The sequence below is a fragment of the Mercenaria mercenaria genome, chromosome 1 (assembly GCF_021730395.1).
Source record: "Mercenaria mercenaria strain notata chromosome 1, MADL_Memer_1, whole genome shotgun sequence".
Classification (NCBI taxonomy): domain Eukaryota; kingdom Metazoa; phylum Mollusca; class Bivalvia; order Venerida; family Veneridae; genus Mercenaria; species Mercenaria mercenaria.
Genome location: NC_069361.1, coordinates 53,653,851 through 53,668,274, shown reverse-complemented (window position 1 = coordinate 53,668,274; position 14,424 = coordinate 53,653,851). Strand labels below are relative to the sequence as shown.

Sequence of the window (14,424 nt, the reverse complement as noted above, 5' to 3'; positions counted from 1 at the left end):
TAGTCCACTAAAATTATTAACAGGTACAGATGTGTCAAAATACACCTTAACTTTGCAGGTACCATCCATGTTGTACCAAAGAAAAGTGGTCTCGGTTTTTACCTACGGCTAATAATAAAAAAGTTACAAAATAACCTATTTCTAGTAACATAAAAGGGAAGTAATTCAATAAAAAATATTGTAAGTCAACAAAAAAAGAATCTGCCAAATAAAAACAAGAGCACCGCAATGCAAAGCAACATAAACACAAAACAAAGTCATGTGACCTTTAACCTCTAAGTGTGACCTTTACCTTGAAGCGAGCTATGTGCTCTGCATGTCGTCTCAATGTGGTGAACATTTGTGCCAAGCTTTTTTTAAATCTTTCAAGCAGTTTAAGAGTTACACATCGCACTCGAAACAAAGTTATATGACCTTTGACCCCTAAGACGGACACACAGACAGACAGACGGTCAGACGAACACCAAAATACGTTCCTTCGGGCGTATAATAACAACAAAGGAATGGAGACGCAAGATATTACGTTTTCTACAGTTTTCACAATGTTTTACCTGCTGACCTACATTTTGATCCCAGTTAACCCAGTTAAGATTTATTTTCATTTCGGACGACGACGACGACGGAACACAGATACATTTCGAACGGATAAGCTCATCTTTTCAACTTGGTCACAGATGCGCAACTTATAATATTGAAGAACCTTTCGGGAAAGTGTTATGACGCTAGATCAAATACTTTTTGCTATATGCATAACAAAGCACCTCTCTGGCGAACAGACAGACGGACAGAAAATCCAAATCTTATCCTGTGCGGTAACATAATAAGCCAGACCTTACCATCATTATTGGAATGTTTTCCAACCACACATAAATTAAAATTATCATGTTGAGACGGTCCCCTTGAAAAATCGATCGTCTCAGGTGTTCAAAGTCCACGTAGACTTAATTCGTAAATGTCTAATACTTTTTCCCCGAAATTAAAATGTTTCCTTAAATGTTTTTATTCCTGGAATGACTGTTCTATGTACATATAATAACAAGATTTAGCTTACCAAAAGGTTACTTCTAGCGCACATTAAATATTCTTTTAAGGGATCTTTAATAAAATAATTATGAACTATGTGTTTTTGCTAGTTTACGTGCATTCTTATCTATTTATTTTAAGATTACTTAAAGTTATTTCACACAAACATTTATTTAACTTAAGATAATAAACAAACACCTTTAGACGAGCGATCCTACCTAAATATTATTAGCGGACAATAAATACCATCACTCTGTCAAAATTTGTGGAACCAATGTCGACACCTGTCCTAGTGGCACAGATCAGATCAGAATTTGGTCGTATGTTTGCCTAATTTTAATTAGCAATACAATGGAAGTAATTGCATTGCACGAATGGATACTTACAGCTCCAGAACGACTAAACCAGGAGGAAAAGGGCTTTTATATAAGTCGGCACCAACAAACTGATGGATTTGAAAAAAGTGCGTATAAAAAGTTCACAACTTGACAATTACAAAACTATTAATCAAAAGGTATGAAATTACCAAGTTCGAAATATTTATAGCTCAGTAAAGTGTAGAAATGCATTATACAGTTCTAGATAAAAACAAGGGAAGTAATTGAAATGTTGTTATCCGGTGACGGTACGTATCGTGCAATAGCATTCACAGACAAGTAAAAAATCTCGAATAACTTTATTAGTACAATATGTTTCGATGGTTATACTTAAAATGTTAAAATATTAAAGTTGGTATGAAATAAAATCGTAAAAAGAACCTCTGGAAGCAGCAAAGAATGAAACTGAGAAGAATAATAGTAGACGATATTTTTAGGCGGGAGTCTATTTTTAGATGATGAATATTCATTTAGTTAATCTCGATTCTACAATATGACATGTAAGATTTAAGAGTTAGATAGTTTAAACTAAATTATTGTTTTTGTAGGTCTGTTATTACGTAGTTGTATTTCACTAAAGATTGACTTAAAGATGCGTAAAAACACATTGGCAAAGAGGCTATTTGTAATGAATATGCATGAGTACAAAATGGCGGCGCCTACTGGAATTCGGATGCCTTTGATGATACCCTTGTATCCATTACCTGCTCAGTCAAGTGTGACATGTTCACCATAAGTGTTCCTTCTCATGAGAAGGAACAATAAGAAATTTCAAGTTTTCAAGGGCGCAAATAACGATAATCCAAGAACATTTCAGTTGATGTGTTTATCTACGCTGATGAATAAGAGACAGTTCCTGGTGTTCTATGCTTAAGTTAATTCGGATAATTTTCGGGATTTTATGCGTGCATCGGAAATGAAATGTAAACAGTGGGCTGTATTATGTTAAACGGTGGTCAGTAACAGCAACTTTTTATGCATTTTTTTATGTACGCAATTGTCAAAACAACAGAGGCATAATTGCAAGGAGTACTGAAAAAAGTAATCGGTTGACAGATAGTTTTGTTATGCAGAATAGGTACGGGAGAGGTTTGTGTGCAAGGTACTGTGCATTGTTGGACTCCAGCTTTTCCGCTTACTTTTTGCCTCTAGGCCAAATAGTAATATTTTGGAAAATTGGTCCATATTTTCGCGAACCTAGGTTTCATTATTAGCTACGTATAGACTACAGAGTCTTATAAATGGCATATATTTCTAGTTGAATTTAAGAAAGCATACAAATACATGATAACAAGATGTTTTATTTCGTTCAAGACTCCTTGTTTAGTTGATTTCTGCTGAATCAAAGGAAGACGGTCTCCGGCAAGCTTGCAAAAAGTCGAAAAACTGGCATCTGCTTATCGCGTTTTACTCTCGAAAAACAGGAAACCGTAATAAAAACATATACAGAAACACCATGTCAAACATTTATAGAGGTTGAACTGATACTTTAGTCATTGGCTTTTATCGTTTAGTTACCACGGGTACTATGACGAAAATTGTTACATTGTCTATGTTTAAAGTTGCCCTGTTGTTACCTGTCATTTCTTGCAGCTAAATCTGTCAAAATGATACATCAATACTTCATCAACAGTAAACAGTTTAGGTGGTGTTTTATTAAGTTTTCGGATTAAAGATTTTATCTAAGTGCAAAATGGTTACATTTTTAGATTTTGACAAGTTTTATGCACTTTTACATAAGAAAAATATGCATAAATAAACTTGTTTCATAAAATTCTATATACAATTATATGTACATGTACTTTGCCACTCTTTGGTATAGTTATAAGAGACAGTTAAAGACATCCTATAATACTACCACAGTTTCCAATAACTACAACATATTTAAAAAGTTATTCACTCTTGTTAAAAAGTACTAAAAGTTGCTTTATAGAAAAATAAATCAACTAAGAAGTTGAATTAATAACCAAGACCTCTTGTAGAATTTGAAAGCAATGCGAGGGTTGGGGGGGAGGGGCGGGGGGGGGGGGGGGAGGAGAACTTTAAAAATGTTGAACAAGTAAGTAATTTGCCATAATAATCATTTCGTAACTTATAATAACAACTTATTAACTTGTGATTGCAAATAAGTAAATAATAACTTAGTAATTTTCTTCTTCATGGCTGCATGGAGGGATTTTGATGTAACTTGGCACAAACGTTTACCACCATGAGCAGAGTGTCATGCGCTAGACTCAGGTCCATAGGTCTAAGGTCAAAGTCATTATTGAATTTAACCTTTGACCTCTATGTGTGACCTTGACCTTAGACCTAGGGACCTGTTTTTTGCGCATGGCACTCGTTACATTAAAATCCTTTCATGCATGAAGAAGAAATGTTCCGAACAGTTTGTGGACGCCGCTCGCCCACCTGGGGCGTTCCAATAATACGCCCCATCTTTCAGACGGGCGTATAAATATGTTGTTCTTCTAGACAGCAAAGAAGGCGAAATGATACCGGGCCGACTCTTTCATTTTCACATTATCGTGAGTACTGTCCGGTAAGATAATAATTATTATCTAGTTTACCCGAAAATTTCTCAACTCGCCAGTATATAAACTGCTTTTGTGATATTTTAAAGGAAATGTTTTACATTAATAAACAGATATGTAGATTGCAGACATTTGCCATAACAAGAGAAAAACAACTAACCTGTCATTTTAAGGAAATGGTCGGTAAACACTTACACAATCATATCTTTGTTATTGTTTAAAATCTACTTCCGCGAAACATTGCTATTTATGGTAAAGGCCCACCGGATAACTTCAGATAGTTAATTTTGCTATCATAAGTGTGTGCACGAATAACGATAAAGTATTGTTCATATAAATAGCTTATTAGGAAAGCTTAAAGTTTGATAAAATACACGGTATGTAAACACTGGCTCCCTCTCTTTACGGAGGTGAGGTGAAAAAAGAGCCAATGATACTTCCGAGGCAGAGCTAATGACCGCAACTCTACGATAAATGTAAACAAACAAAGAGGGTGATTTTTTTTTAACTTTCTGTAACAAATTCTAGACTTATTCAAACAAACGGGCAATGTAGTTCCAGAAATGATAACATTTTTTATGTATGCAAATCGATTTACAAAACGAAAGCATTTCTTGGCGTGAGAACTTTTGAAAATTGTGAAATATGAACGATATGGTAAGTAAGATTTACCTTTACCTTTCACGTAAAATCATGCACAAGTTACTATAGGACAAAATATATAAAAACAATTTAATTTCCTTATTTACATAAAAGTTTGATAGCAAATAGTACCCTCTGAAAACATTTAATAGTTTTTGTTGCACTTATCATGTCCTGTCATTAACTTTCTGTACATTTGTCAGGAATTTCACAATGCCATCTAGAGCGTTTGTATTCATTTCACAAGAATATATTCCTTTTCCCGCCAGAAAAGCCATATCGAATATGCCGCCAAATGTTTTGAATTCAGGATTAACCAGTACTCTGTCGCTGCTTTGGTTTGGTAGTGCATGCTCATCCTTGTGGTGGAAGATTAACACAGCAGTATTTTCAGATTCTACAATGAAATAGATGATATGAAGATGAATTGAATATCAATCAAAATCTGTTAAATACTCAAAAGTATTGAACGCATCCAAGCAAAATGATAGGACAGAGTCTATCCACGAGAGGTAATAAAATGCGCAACACCCCTTACGCTGCAATCACCAGCTTAAGTGGATTTGTAATGAAATATATAGGTACATGACTAAAGGACTAAAACTATAACACTTGAGTCCAAATACGGAGAGGCTTCTAACGGCTGTCACAAGGCACTTTTAGACAGCTGTTGAGATAGTAAATCAAACTTTAAGAAAATTCTTTGGAGGCATATAACGCAACCAGGCAAACATAGAGTCTGTCAAGAAGGAGTAATGTGATCCCTCATTCCCCTTAGCACCTGCTTCTTAGATAGCGGTAACCTAACAAAACATATATGGAAAGTATAGCTGGTGGACCTTTTGATAAAATAGAGACATTGGAAAACCACAGGCCGCCTTACACGTAAACCCTTGAAATATGGAAACTATTTATTTAAACGCCTTTGTTAATAGATAATTTCACACTTACCTTGAATACAACGTTTTGCATATGGCAGTGAAAATGAAATAAATTGCTCTATATAATGTATACTTGTTTGTAAAATACATACAAAAGAGTCAATCCGAGGTATCAGTCCAACAAGGTAATCAGTAGTCCTAGAGAAATAACAGTAAGAGAGAAACATATATGTTATATATATATATATATATATATATATATATATATAAATAGAAGATTACTAGTGTGAAAAAAATCAAGAAAATGTTACGTGGTATTCCTTTCAGCGTGTTAGTTACGTCGGTTGCTATTCCAGAAATGTTGAAACAAAGCACAAGTAAAGATAAATTGGCTTGAATATGTGACAGATGTTCACAAAGGGTAAATGCCAGTTTTCTGTTTCCAAAGCGTTCATCCGTATTCAGCATAGACATGATTCCTTGCACAACCATTGCTATTTGTGTTCCGCTTTTCTTGTAGTAAAGCTGCACTACAATAAGAAAATCTAGCAACAATTAATAAAATGAGCCACAACATGAGAGAACCAACATGGATCCAGACTAGCCTGCGCATCCACGCAGTCTGGTCAGGATACATGCTGTTCGCTTTCAAACCCTATTGCAATTAGAGAAACTGTTAGCGAACAATATGGATCCTGACCAGTCTGTGCGGATGCACAGGCTGGTCTGGATCTTATTATGTAGATTATACTGCACTCCGCTGCGGACTAATGTTCGTTAGATGTGGGCTCGTCCGGGAATGTACTGCAAACGAGAGTGGGATTTGAAGTACCACATACGAATGTGGGAATTATCAGTTGACAGTCCTGTAAACATCTTTTTTTGAGAATATGGATGCATCGCAATGTGTAGGTTACCGGCATGGCTGGCTAAAGCGAAGGTTCCGAATTCTAAGGGTTATGAAATGTGCCTACACGGCTCTCTGTTGCGGACTATTTTGCGTGAGAATATAAATGTGTATGCTGGTCTTATGTTTTAGTTACAGTATGATATGATGGATAAAACTCTCAATGCAAACTTATGGAACTTTTGTTGACTTTGATCAGTAGACCTAAAAATGTACAGGATACTTTAGTGTTGCTTTTATTAAATATTTTCATATTTATACTAAACATCTACATTTTCTATCCATTTAAAATGAAACTTGGTGCACAACATCAACATAAGTGGAAATGCAAATATTATCAGAAATATCGAGTTTAACAAATTTTATCTTCAGTTAATATGATTTCTATTTTATTTTAACACAGCTACATTGATACCATGTGTATTGAAACTCCCGCATATTCCAGCGATTCAAATGAATCATGGTATACTTAATCGAAGGCAGCAGACATACAATAATATCGTGACTTTAATATCCGATAAGTTGGCCTTATGGACTTTACAGATTATATTAATGTATTACAGTTTCTTTTGTCCTTAATGTACTCAGATCCCCCCTCCCTTTCTATCGAATTCCCATGAAACTTGTTATACAATGTACATCATTACCATAAATGTCAGGGCCTTTATCTATATATGGGGTGGTATGTCCCTTTTTAAAATTTAACAGTTATATTTGTGTCTATTGTACTCCTCTCCAACAGTTTTCATACTGTGTAACAATTGAAATTTAAGTTGATATGAAATTAGGCGTAAAAATTGTTTGTTTCCGGTATCCCGACCTACCCTAAATTTTTGGCCCAACCCTAAATGTTTTTACGCCTTGGAAAATATCTCTTTTTTCGACTTTTTATCAAAAATTGCAAAACTGCACTTTTTATGCTTTAAACCTGCTCAGTGATGTTTAAAAATCAACTTACTGATGTTCTAAAGGCATAACCACCTTGTTTGTATTCATTTTTTGACACTAAAATCACGGGGGAGGAACTGTTACACGAGACTTGGTTGTGGAGGATATCATGTTACAGATTTAGGATGCTGCTGTTACAGTATTCCTGGATAACGTTACAGCATTCGGAGGATAAATATCACTGTCGGTGTTTTGTTTGCCAAAAAAATCGTAAATATTTATCTCTTTTTTGCAAAAGTAAAAATTGTTTCTCTAGATCAATGGTATGTACGTCTGCTGAGACATGGTTTAACACGTGAAACACAGTATATTGATGTCTATCAAGCGTTTAATGACAAAATCCGAAATTTTGATAGAAAATTATCTAAAAGAAGTTGATTAAAATATGTTTAAACCATATTTTATGCTCATTTGCATCGATAAAGACCCTCTTTAAGCATGCAGTTATAATACGAGGTAGAAAAATCAATGTGGGTCTAATTTTTCGTGGTTTTATAGAATGTTACAGTTGTGGGGTGCTTCTTCTGGATGTGTTACAGATTTAGGATGATACTTTTTGGAATACATTTTGACAATATACAATAACAGGATAGCATATGAAATTTAGATACCACGAATTATGCGGGATTTTTTTGTAAGATGTAACAAATATATTATACCAAGTGCATTTTTTTTCTAATTTCGAAATTCTAAATCTGATTCAACAGCTATATATAATAAAATGATATATAAACATTTTCAATGGAAAGCTATTGTTCTATATCTAATGTATATGATACCATAATCACCAATTCGCATTGAATCGTCGTTTGCACTTTAATAAGCTGTTCTTTCATAAATAGTACCTGTTTATGCTTGGCAATGCGTGTCTTTATCAACGATTTCAATTACTAATAAGCTTAAAAGAAAATATCCTCTCGGAATCGGTAAAGGAGAACTTAAGAAATTAATTGGCTTTTCTCACGACAACTCGCACATGTGCAATAAAACTTCATTTCAAATAACAAAAGATTCTTTTTTGTTAAACATGTATACGTGTTTACTGTTGGAACAACCATCAAATCATAGTCTGCCTGCAGGTGCGTAGCTGCCTACAAGCAAATATGCATCTGCGCAATGAAGATTTGGCAAGCATGCACAATCAAATAGGCTAATTTGAAGCATTGAATCTGTTTGGTCACAGTTAGGAGCCTAAATCATTTAACAGAGGATTTTATACGCAGTTCATAGTTAAAATGGATAATGTTTCAGGATTTTCATCTAAAAGTATATGCGTCTTTGTCTTTGTGTGTATGACGGTGGCAAGGGCTTTTCAGGACTGTGCGCCATTAGAAGGCATGTCTCAGGACTGTAGGCATTGCGTAAACGCGAGCACGAGCACATTAAATTCGGGTTGTTCAAAAATAAGGAGTTACCTTATAAACATAGTAACTCACTCTCTTTTTACATTTGAACGAAAGTAACTAATCTATGTGAGTATAAATAAATACACACTTAAAACATTTCTCGATTTCGCTCTGCGATATCTTTGGTGATTTATTTAGAGGTTATGGAAAACATTTAACAACCGATGTATTTAGAGATTGTTCAAACGATCGGTCAATTTGCATGAAAAAGGGATGGGAGATTTGCTCTGCATAACTTGTATCATCAATTGTTCATCATATGTGATTCTTGACATATCACAACCGACATCTTCTCCCGTTAGGTGGACTTTCCTGTTTTTTTAAACGTCGTTACAGCAACGCCACTCTAGTACATGTCTGACTGCCTCAAATGACAAAATAAATGTTGTTTAGCAGTATTTACATCTAACAACAGAATCCTGAAGAAGGAAAAAGGTTCATCCTAAATCTGTAACACATTCAAAAGCAGCACCCCACAACTGTAACATATCCGGCTAAACTGCAACATTCTATAAAACCACGAAATAATAGATCAACAGTAATTTTTCTACCTCGTTTTATAAGTCCATGCCTGAAGAGGGTTTTAATCAATGCAAATTTGCATGAAATACGGTTGGAATATCTTTTAATCAATTTCTTTTAGATATTTTCTATCAAAATTTCGAATTTTTTCATAAAACGCTTGATTGACATCAATATACTGTGTTTCGCAGGTTAAGCCATGTCTTAACAGACGTGCATATCACTGATCTAGAAAAACAATTTTTATTTTTGGAAAAAGAGATAAATCTTTACCACATCTTTGGCAAACAAAATACCGACAGCTATTATTATCCTCCGAATGCTGTAACGTTATCCAGGAATACTGTAACAGAAGCATCCTAAATCTGTAACATGATATCCTCCACAACCGAGTCTCGTGTAACAGTTCCTCCCCCGTGAAAATATTTTCTGAAAAGTCTCCCTTAATAAAAAAAAATTCCGACCTACCTACCCTAATTTTTGTTAGCATGTTACCGGAAACAAAGAATTTTTGGGCCTTATCAACACGAAATAGACTTGCACATATTACAAAACTTCCATTTCAGGTTATTTTTTTCTACAGTATTGCCCTTTAAAATATAAAAAACACACTTGCATATTATGTACTCACAGTTTCAAACAATTCAAACGAAACTATTAAACATTTACATTATCAGCATAAAGTGGTTAATATGTGCACAGTTTTAGTTGAAAATGAAGATGTTTAAAGACATTTAGATAAATATGCACATTCATAGGTCTTAGTCTTAATTACCTGTGTTGGGTACTGTTTTAACTCTTCTTAATAAAGTCGTGACATTGTTTTCTAATAATATCTATCAGAGGCTGATATTCTTTTAATTCTTAGATATAACATTTAACATTTTGTTTTCTAAATTTTGTGGTTTTAATGAGTCTATACCAGTCCTATAATATTTATACTAGTGTAAAAAATGGCAAATATTCCTTCCAGATGCTCATACAAAGGACCAAAAGTGTTCGAAGCAATGGTCAACAACTTAGCTGGACTGTCTGACAGATCATACAGAATGTACAATTATAGTTCCAGACATGAATATAAGATTCAAAGATAAAGAAATATCAAGGATTAAGTAGAAAAAATATGCATTATGCATGAACAAGCCACAATAAATTTATTTGCAAAATACATTGAGATCTCTTACTTGTTGATAGCATATTGCGTGTAAAAGTTAAGAAAGGTGTACTCTTCTGTAAAATAGGTGTCCAATCAACATCAAAATATTTCAAAATGTTTCAATTTCCTGTATTGTAGTTTCTTAATTTCTCTTTACAAATAAAACATCAAGTAGATATTTGCATTTGTTTTGGAATTAGTCATTTCTTTTACCTAATAATTAAGAATATTGACAGTGCTTACCTGGGTTGAGAAAACGAAGGTAAAACATGGTCATGGACGTGCGCAGTGAACTACTTCATTTTATTGCATACAGTATTTAGACAAAATGAAAGCATAATGAATACATAATTTGCAAATAATGTTCAATCTCTCGGACCATTCAATAGCCTAATTGTTCAACACTAAGATTGTAGCATGTTATCTATATTCTTTTCAAAGATTTACAAAAGAATGACAAACTGTTATGATAATGCAAACAACTTTCCTGGTATTCAAACTTTTACTTTCATTCACTGAAAACCTTTTTTTATTAAAACAAAGCATGATTATCGTAAACAATAATTGTTTTATCAGACAATTAATAGACGCTAAAATCCTTTAGCACCTATCGGCTATTTATTAGGTTATAACACTTGTCGCCTGTAATGTTTACCAGTAATCGGATATGCGCATATTTTCGAGACAAAATTATGGTAAGGGCATGACATGCGCTTATTATTCCATACGGAATAACGGTAAGGTCGTATGCGCTTACTTTTGATATGCGCTTATATTCGAATAAAAGCTTATTTACCAGATTCTACAGTAGCCCAAAAAGGACTGTAGGACATTTTCCCCCAGGACATTTGCCCCCCAATGAAAAAATTAACTAGTGGACATTTGCCTCCCAGTTGAAATGCCAGATAGGACATTTGCCCCCACAGCTTATTTTTAGAATGGACATTTACCCCCCCCCCCCCCCGCCCCCCCCCCCCTCAATATTTTTGTCCTATATACCAGTAGATACGATTGTGTATTATGCTGTTTTATTATTAAAATTACTCTAAAAGGCAATTTTCTGTCCCAAAAACTATTTTTTATTTGATAAAAATTTGATGAATATGTTAATTGCATCCAGGTGTTAAGGTAAATAATAGCCTATTATTGAGTTATAAAAGAGCTCATAACAGCATAATAGTTTTTAATTTGTGCAATGTTTTTAGCACTCAAACTTGTTAATTTGGCAATTATGTACTAGAAAATTGTGAGAAACAAAGACATTGTTATCCGCAATATGATAATTATCTTCTAATAAGTTCATAAACAATCACTGGGGGACAAAAATATTGGGGGTGGGGGGGGGGGCAAACGTCCGTTTCAGAAATAAGCACTGGGGGCAAATGTCCTATCTACCATTTAAACTGGGGGGCAAATGTCCAGCTGTCCACTGTTTCATTGGGTGGCAAATGTGGTGGGGGGCAAATGTCCGGATCCCCCCAAAAAGAACTACACATTGGTTTTGGTTCAGCCTTTGCATATATATATACTCAATTCTCTGTTTTCATGTCACACAATCGATAGTGAAATTTTAGTCTTTTTAACTGATTGGGGTCAGAGAAGCTATATTTTCTCTTTAGAATATTATAGGAACTTATGAAAACTTTGTTGGAGTTGTAATGTGCGAGCGTACTGAGCGAGAAGAAATGCATATTTTATTTTTGTTTTCTGGAACAAAAGAAATATTACCTATGCGAGCGTAGCGAGCGAGTAAACATACATATTTAATATTTTCACCCAGAACAAAATATAAATACATATGCGAGCGTAGAGATCGAGAAAAAATGCATTTTTTATTTTCCAACAGAACAAAAGGTGAATACTTATGGGAGCATAGCGAGCGAGGAAAAATGCATTTTTTTTCACCCAGAACAAGAGAAATATTATGTACACGAGCGTAGCGAGCGAGAAAAATGAATGTTTTTGCATTATTTCACCCAGGACAAGATACCTATGCTCCGGCGATTTTAGTGGGGGACGCGCGCTGGTATACGCCCTCCACTGGAACCGCCCTTATTACATGACTTATTAATTTATTGCATGTCAGTTGTGTTGTGTTATTATCGGTTCTTTGTTATTAGCAACATGTACTCTAGCCATATTTGTGTCCATTGCTGTATCATTTATTTGCGTAATAAGTGGAAGTTCACGGGTATGAAACATTGCCTGCGGCACAAAATGTGCCGCACTGAAATGAAGGCACCGCGCTTCCGACGGCGCAGGCATTGTGCAGGATGTTTACAAAAATAACGAACAAGGTGAGTAAATTGAATGTTTTTGGTTATTGTCTTTTTACAGTAAAAACGTTTTAGAAATCGGAGAATGCAGCGGGATGTAATTGTGTCTTGCCGACAAATCCATGCCCAGTTTGTGAAGAAATATGTAATATTGTTATTTTGCGCGTGTTTTTCATCGGATACAGTAACGTGAAAATTACAAAAGCAGTGAATATTCCGAGTCATTTCATATCCTGCTGAAAAGGGAATGATGTATTTCTGTAGTATATCATATAAAGACATGATATCTGATCGATTGAGATGAAGTACATGCCTAGGAAAAGGCATATCCCCTCGTTCTGCCGACTATTCAGTCCAGTGCCGCAGACATCGTGAGAGGCGCAGTCGTCTTAAATTCTATTGTAGTCAGTAGTATTGAAGTACAAAAATATCAATAACAATGTTGATCCTCCAGTTATTGTAGTAGTAAGACAAATCTTTTCAATCCGAACTTTGTGATATAAAAAGCTATTTTAAGAAATTTGCAGTATTTTTTCTCGCTGTTTTTGTGAATGGGGCCAGGGGAAATCACGTCATTTTTTACCGATTTGGGATTCATTTTCTCCCGTAAAATAGCAATATTCAATTACTAAACATCCCATTTGTAACAATTATTGACGCTTATAGTCCAAAGCAAGGTATGAAAACCAGCATCGGAGCACTAAAACTGTCATAACTTTTGTCATTTTTCAACCAGTTTTAATGTTTTTGTTTCAGCAATGAGTTTTTTTCTTTACAGTTTGTGCGTACTTTTTTATTAGCGGCGAGCTGAATTTCACTCCCCCCCCCCCCCCCCCCCCCCCCCCCCCCACACACACACACAAAAAAATATGAATAAATAAGTAAATAAATGCAATAAGACAAAAAAAATAAATAAATAAAAAACCAACATGAAAGAATGAAATTTCTCTCGCTCATCTCGCGTCATGTTTTTACTGTAACAGTATATCAGCACAAATTTCACTGTTAAGTCAAGGTATTTAGATACGAACAAAGAATATTTAAAACGATACTGTTCCCAAGTTTTGTGTAGACAAGAACCAATGAAAAATATTGTCTTAAAATGGGGCTTAACTTGTTCTAATTATTTCTGAAATTCTACAAAAATATTAACGTATTTTACTCACTCTTTGTCGTTCAACTAAAATGTAGGTCTGTGCACTGACTGTACACATAGAGTTATCGTCTGATCATAAGGAGAAATGATTTTCTTTTTCCTTTTAATATACACTGAATGCATGTACATCCATCTGAAAATATAATATAACCAAGATTTTTAACTATCGATAACTTCATTGCTGTTTTTCCACACAAAACTTGGGATCGGTATCGTTTTAAGGGAAGTTTCATGTTTTTACGTGTTTTTTGTGTCCTTTTTTTGCGTTACTTTTCTTCGGAAAGCCAAAACAGTGATTTTTCGCCATTTTATTTCGGGGGTTGGGGGAAGGAGGGGAGGGGGAGGGGGGTGCGAAATTCAGCTCATCGCTTATCAAAATAGTACGCCCAAACAGTAAAGAAAAAAAACAACAACAAAACTTACTACTGTAAAAAGTACGGAATCCTGTTTCCGCCATCGACATTCGACTAGACAGATACGCAAAAACTTAAAATTAAGCATCGTATTTCAACTTTTCGTGCTATAAATTTAACGCGAAAAGTCGAAATCTTGAAGTTTTTGACCCGACAATTGTCGTGCAAACATCAACTTTTCGACCT

General features: G+C 34.7%; 1 protein-coding gene across 1 annotated transcript; it reads right to left on the bottom strand.

The window, feature by feature from the left end:
- Window positions 1-4,615: 4,615 nt before the first annotated feature.
- LOC128555220 (uncharacterized) lies at window positions 4,616-6,017 on the bottom strand. The gene is made up of 2 exons (XM_053536953.1): window positions 5,766-6,017; window positions 4,616-4,970 (listed from the first exon to the last, which is right to left on the bottom strand). The coding sequence occupies exons 1-2, from the start codon at window positions 5,944-5,946 to the stop codon at window positions 4,741-4,743; spliced, it is 411 nt and encodes a 136-aa protein (XP_053392928.1). The 5' UTR covers window positions 5,947-6,017; the 3' UTR covers window positions 4,616-4,740.
- Window positions 6,018-14,424: the final 8,407 nt, after the last annotated feature.

Excerpts from the sequence above, each read along its gene's own strand:
- LOC128555220 (XM_053536953.1), bottom strand. The coding sequence starts at position 5,946 with ATGGTTGTGCAAGGAATCATGTCTATGCTGAATACGGATGAACGCTTT. Across the intron at positions 4,971-5,765 it reads CACGCTGAAAGGAATACCAC|AATCTGAAAATACTGCTGTG; the intron begins GTAACATTTTCT and ends ATTTCATTGTAG.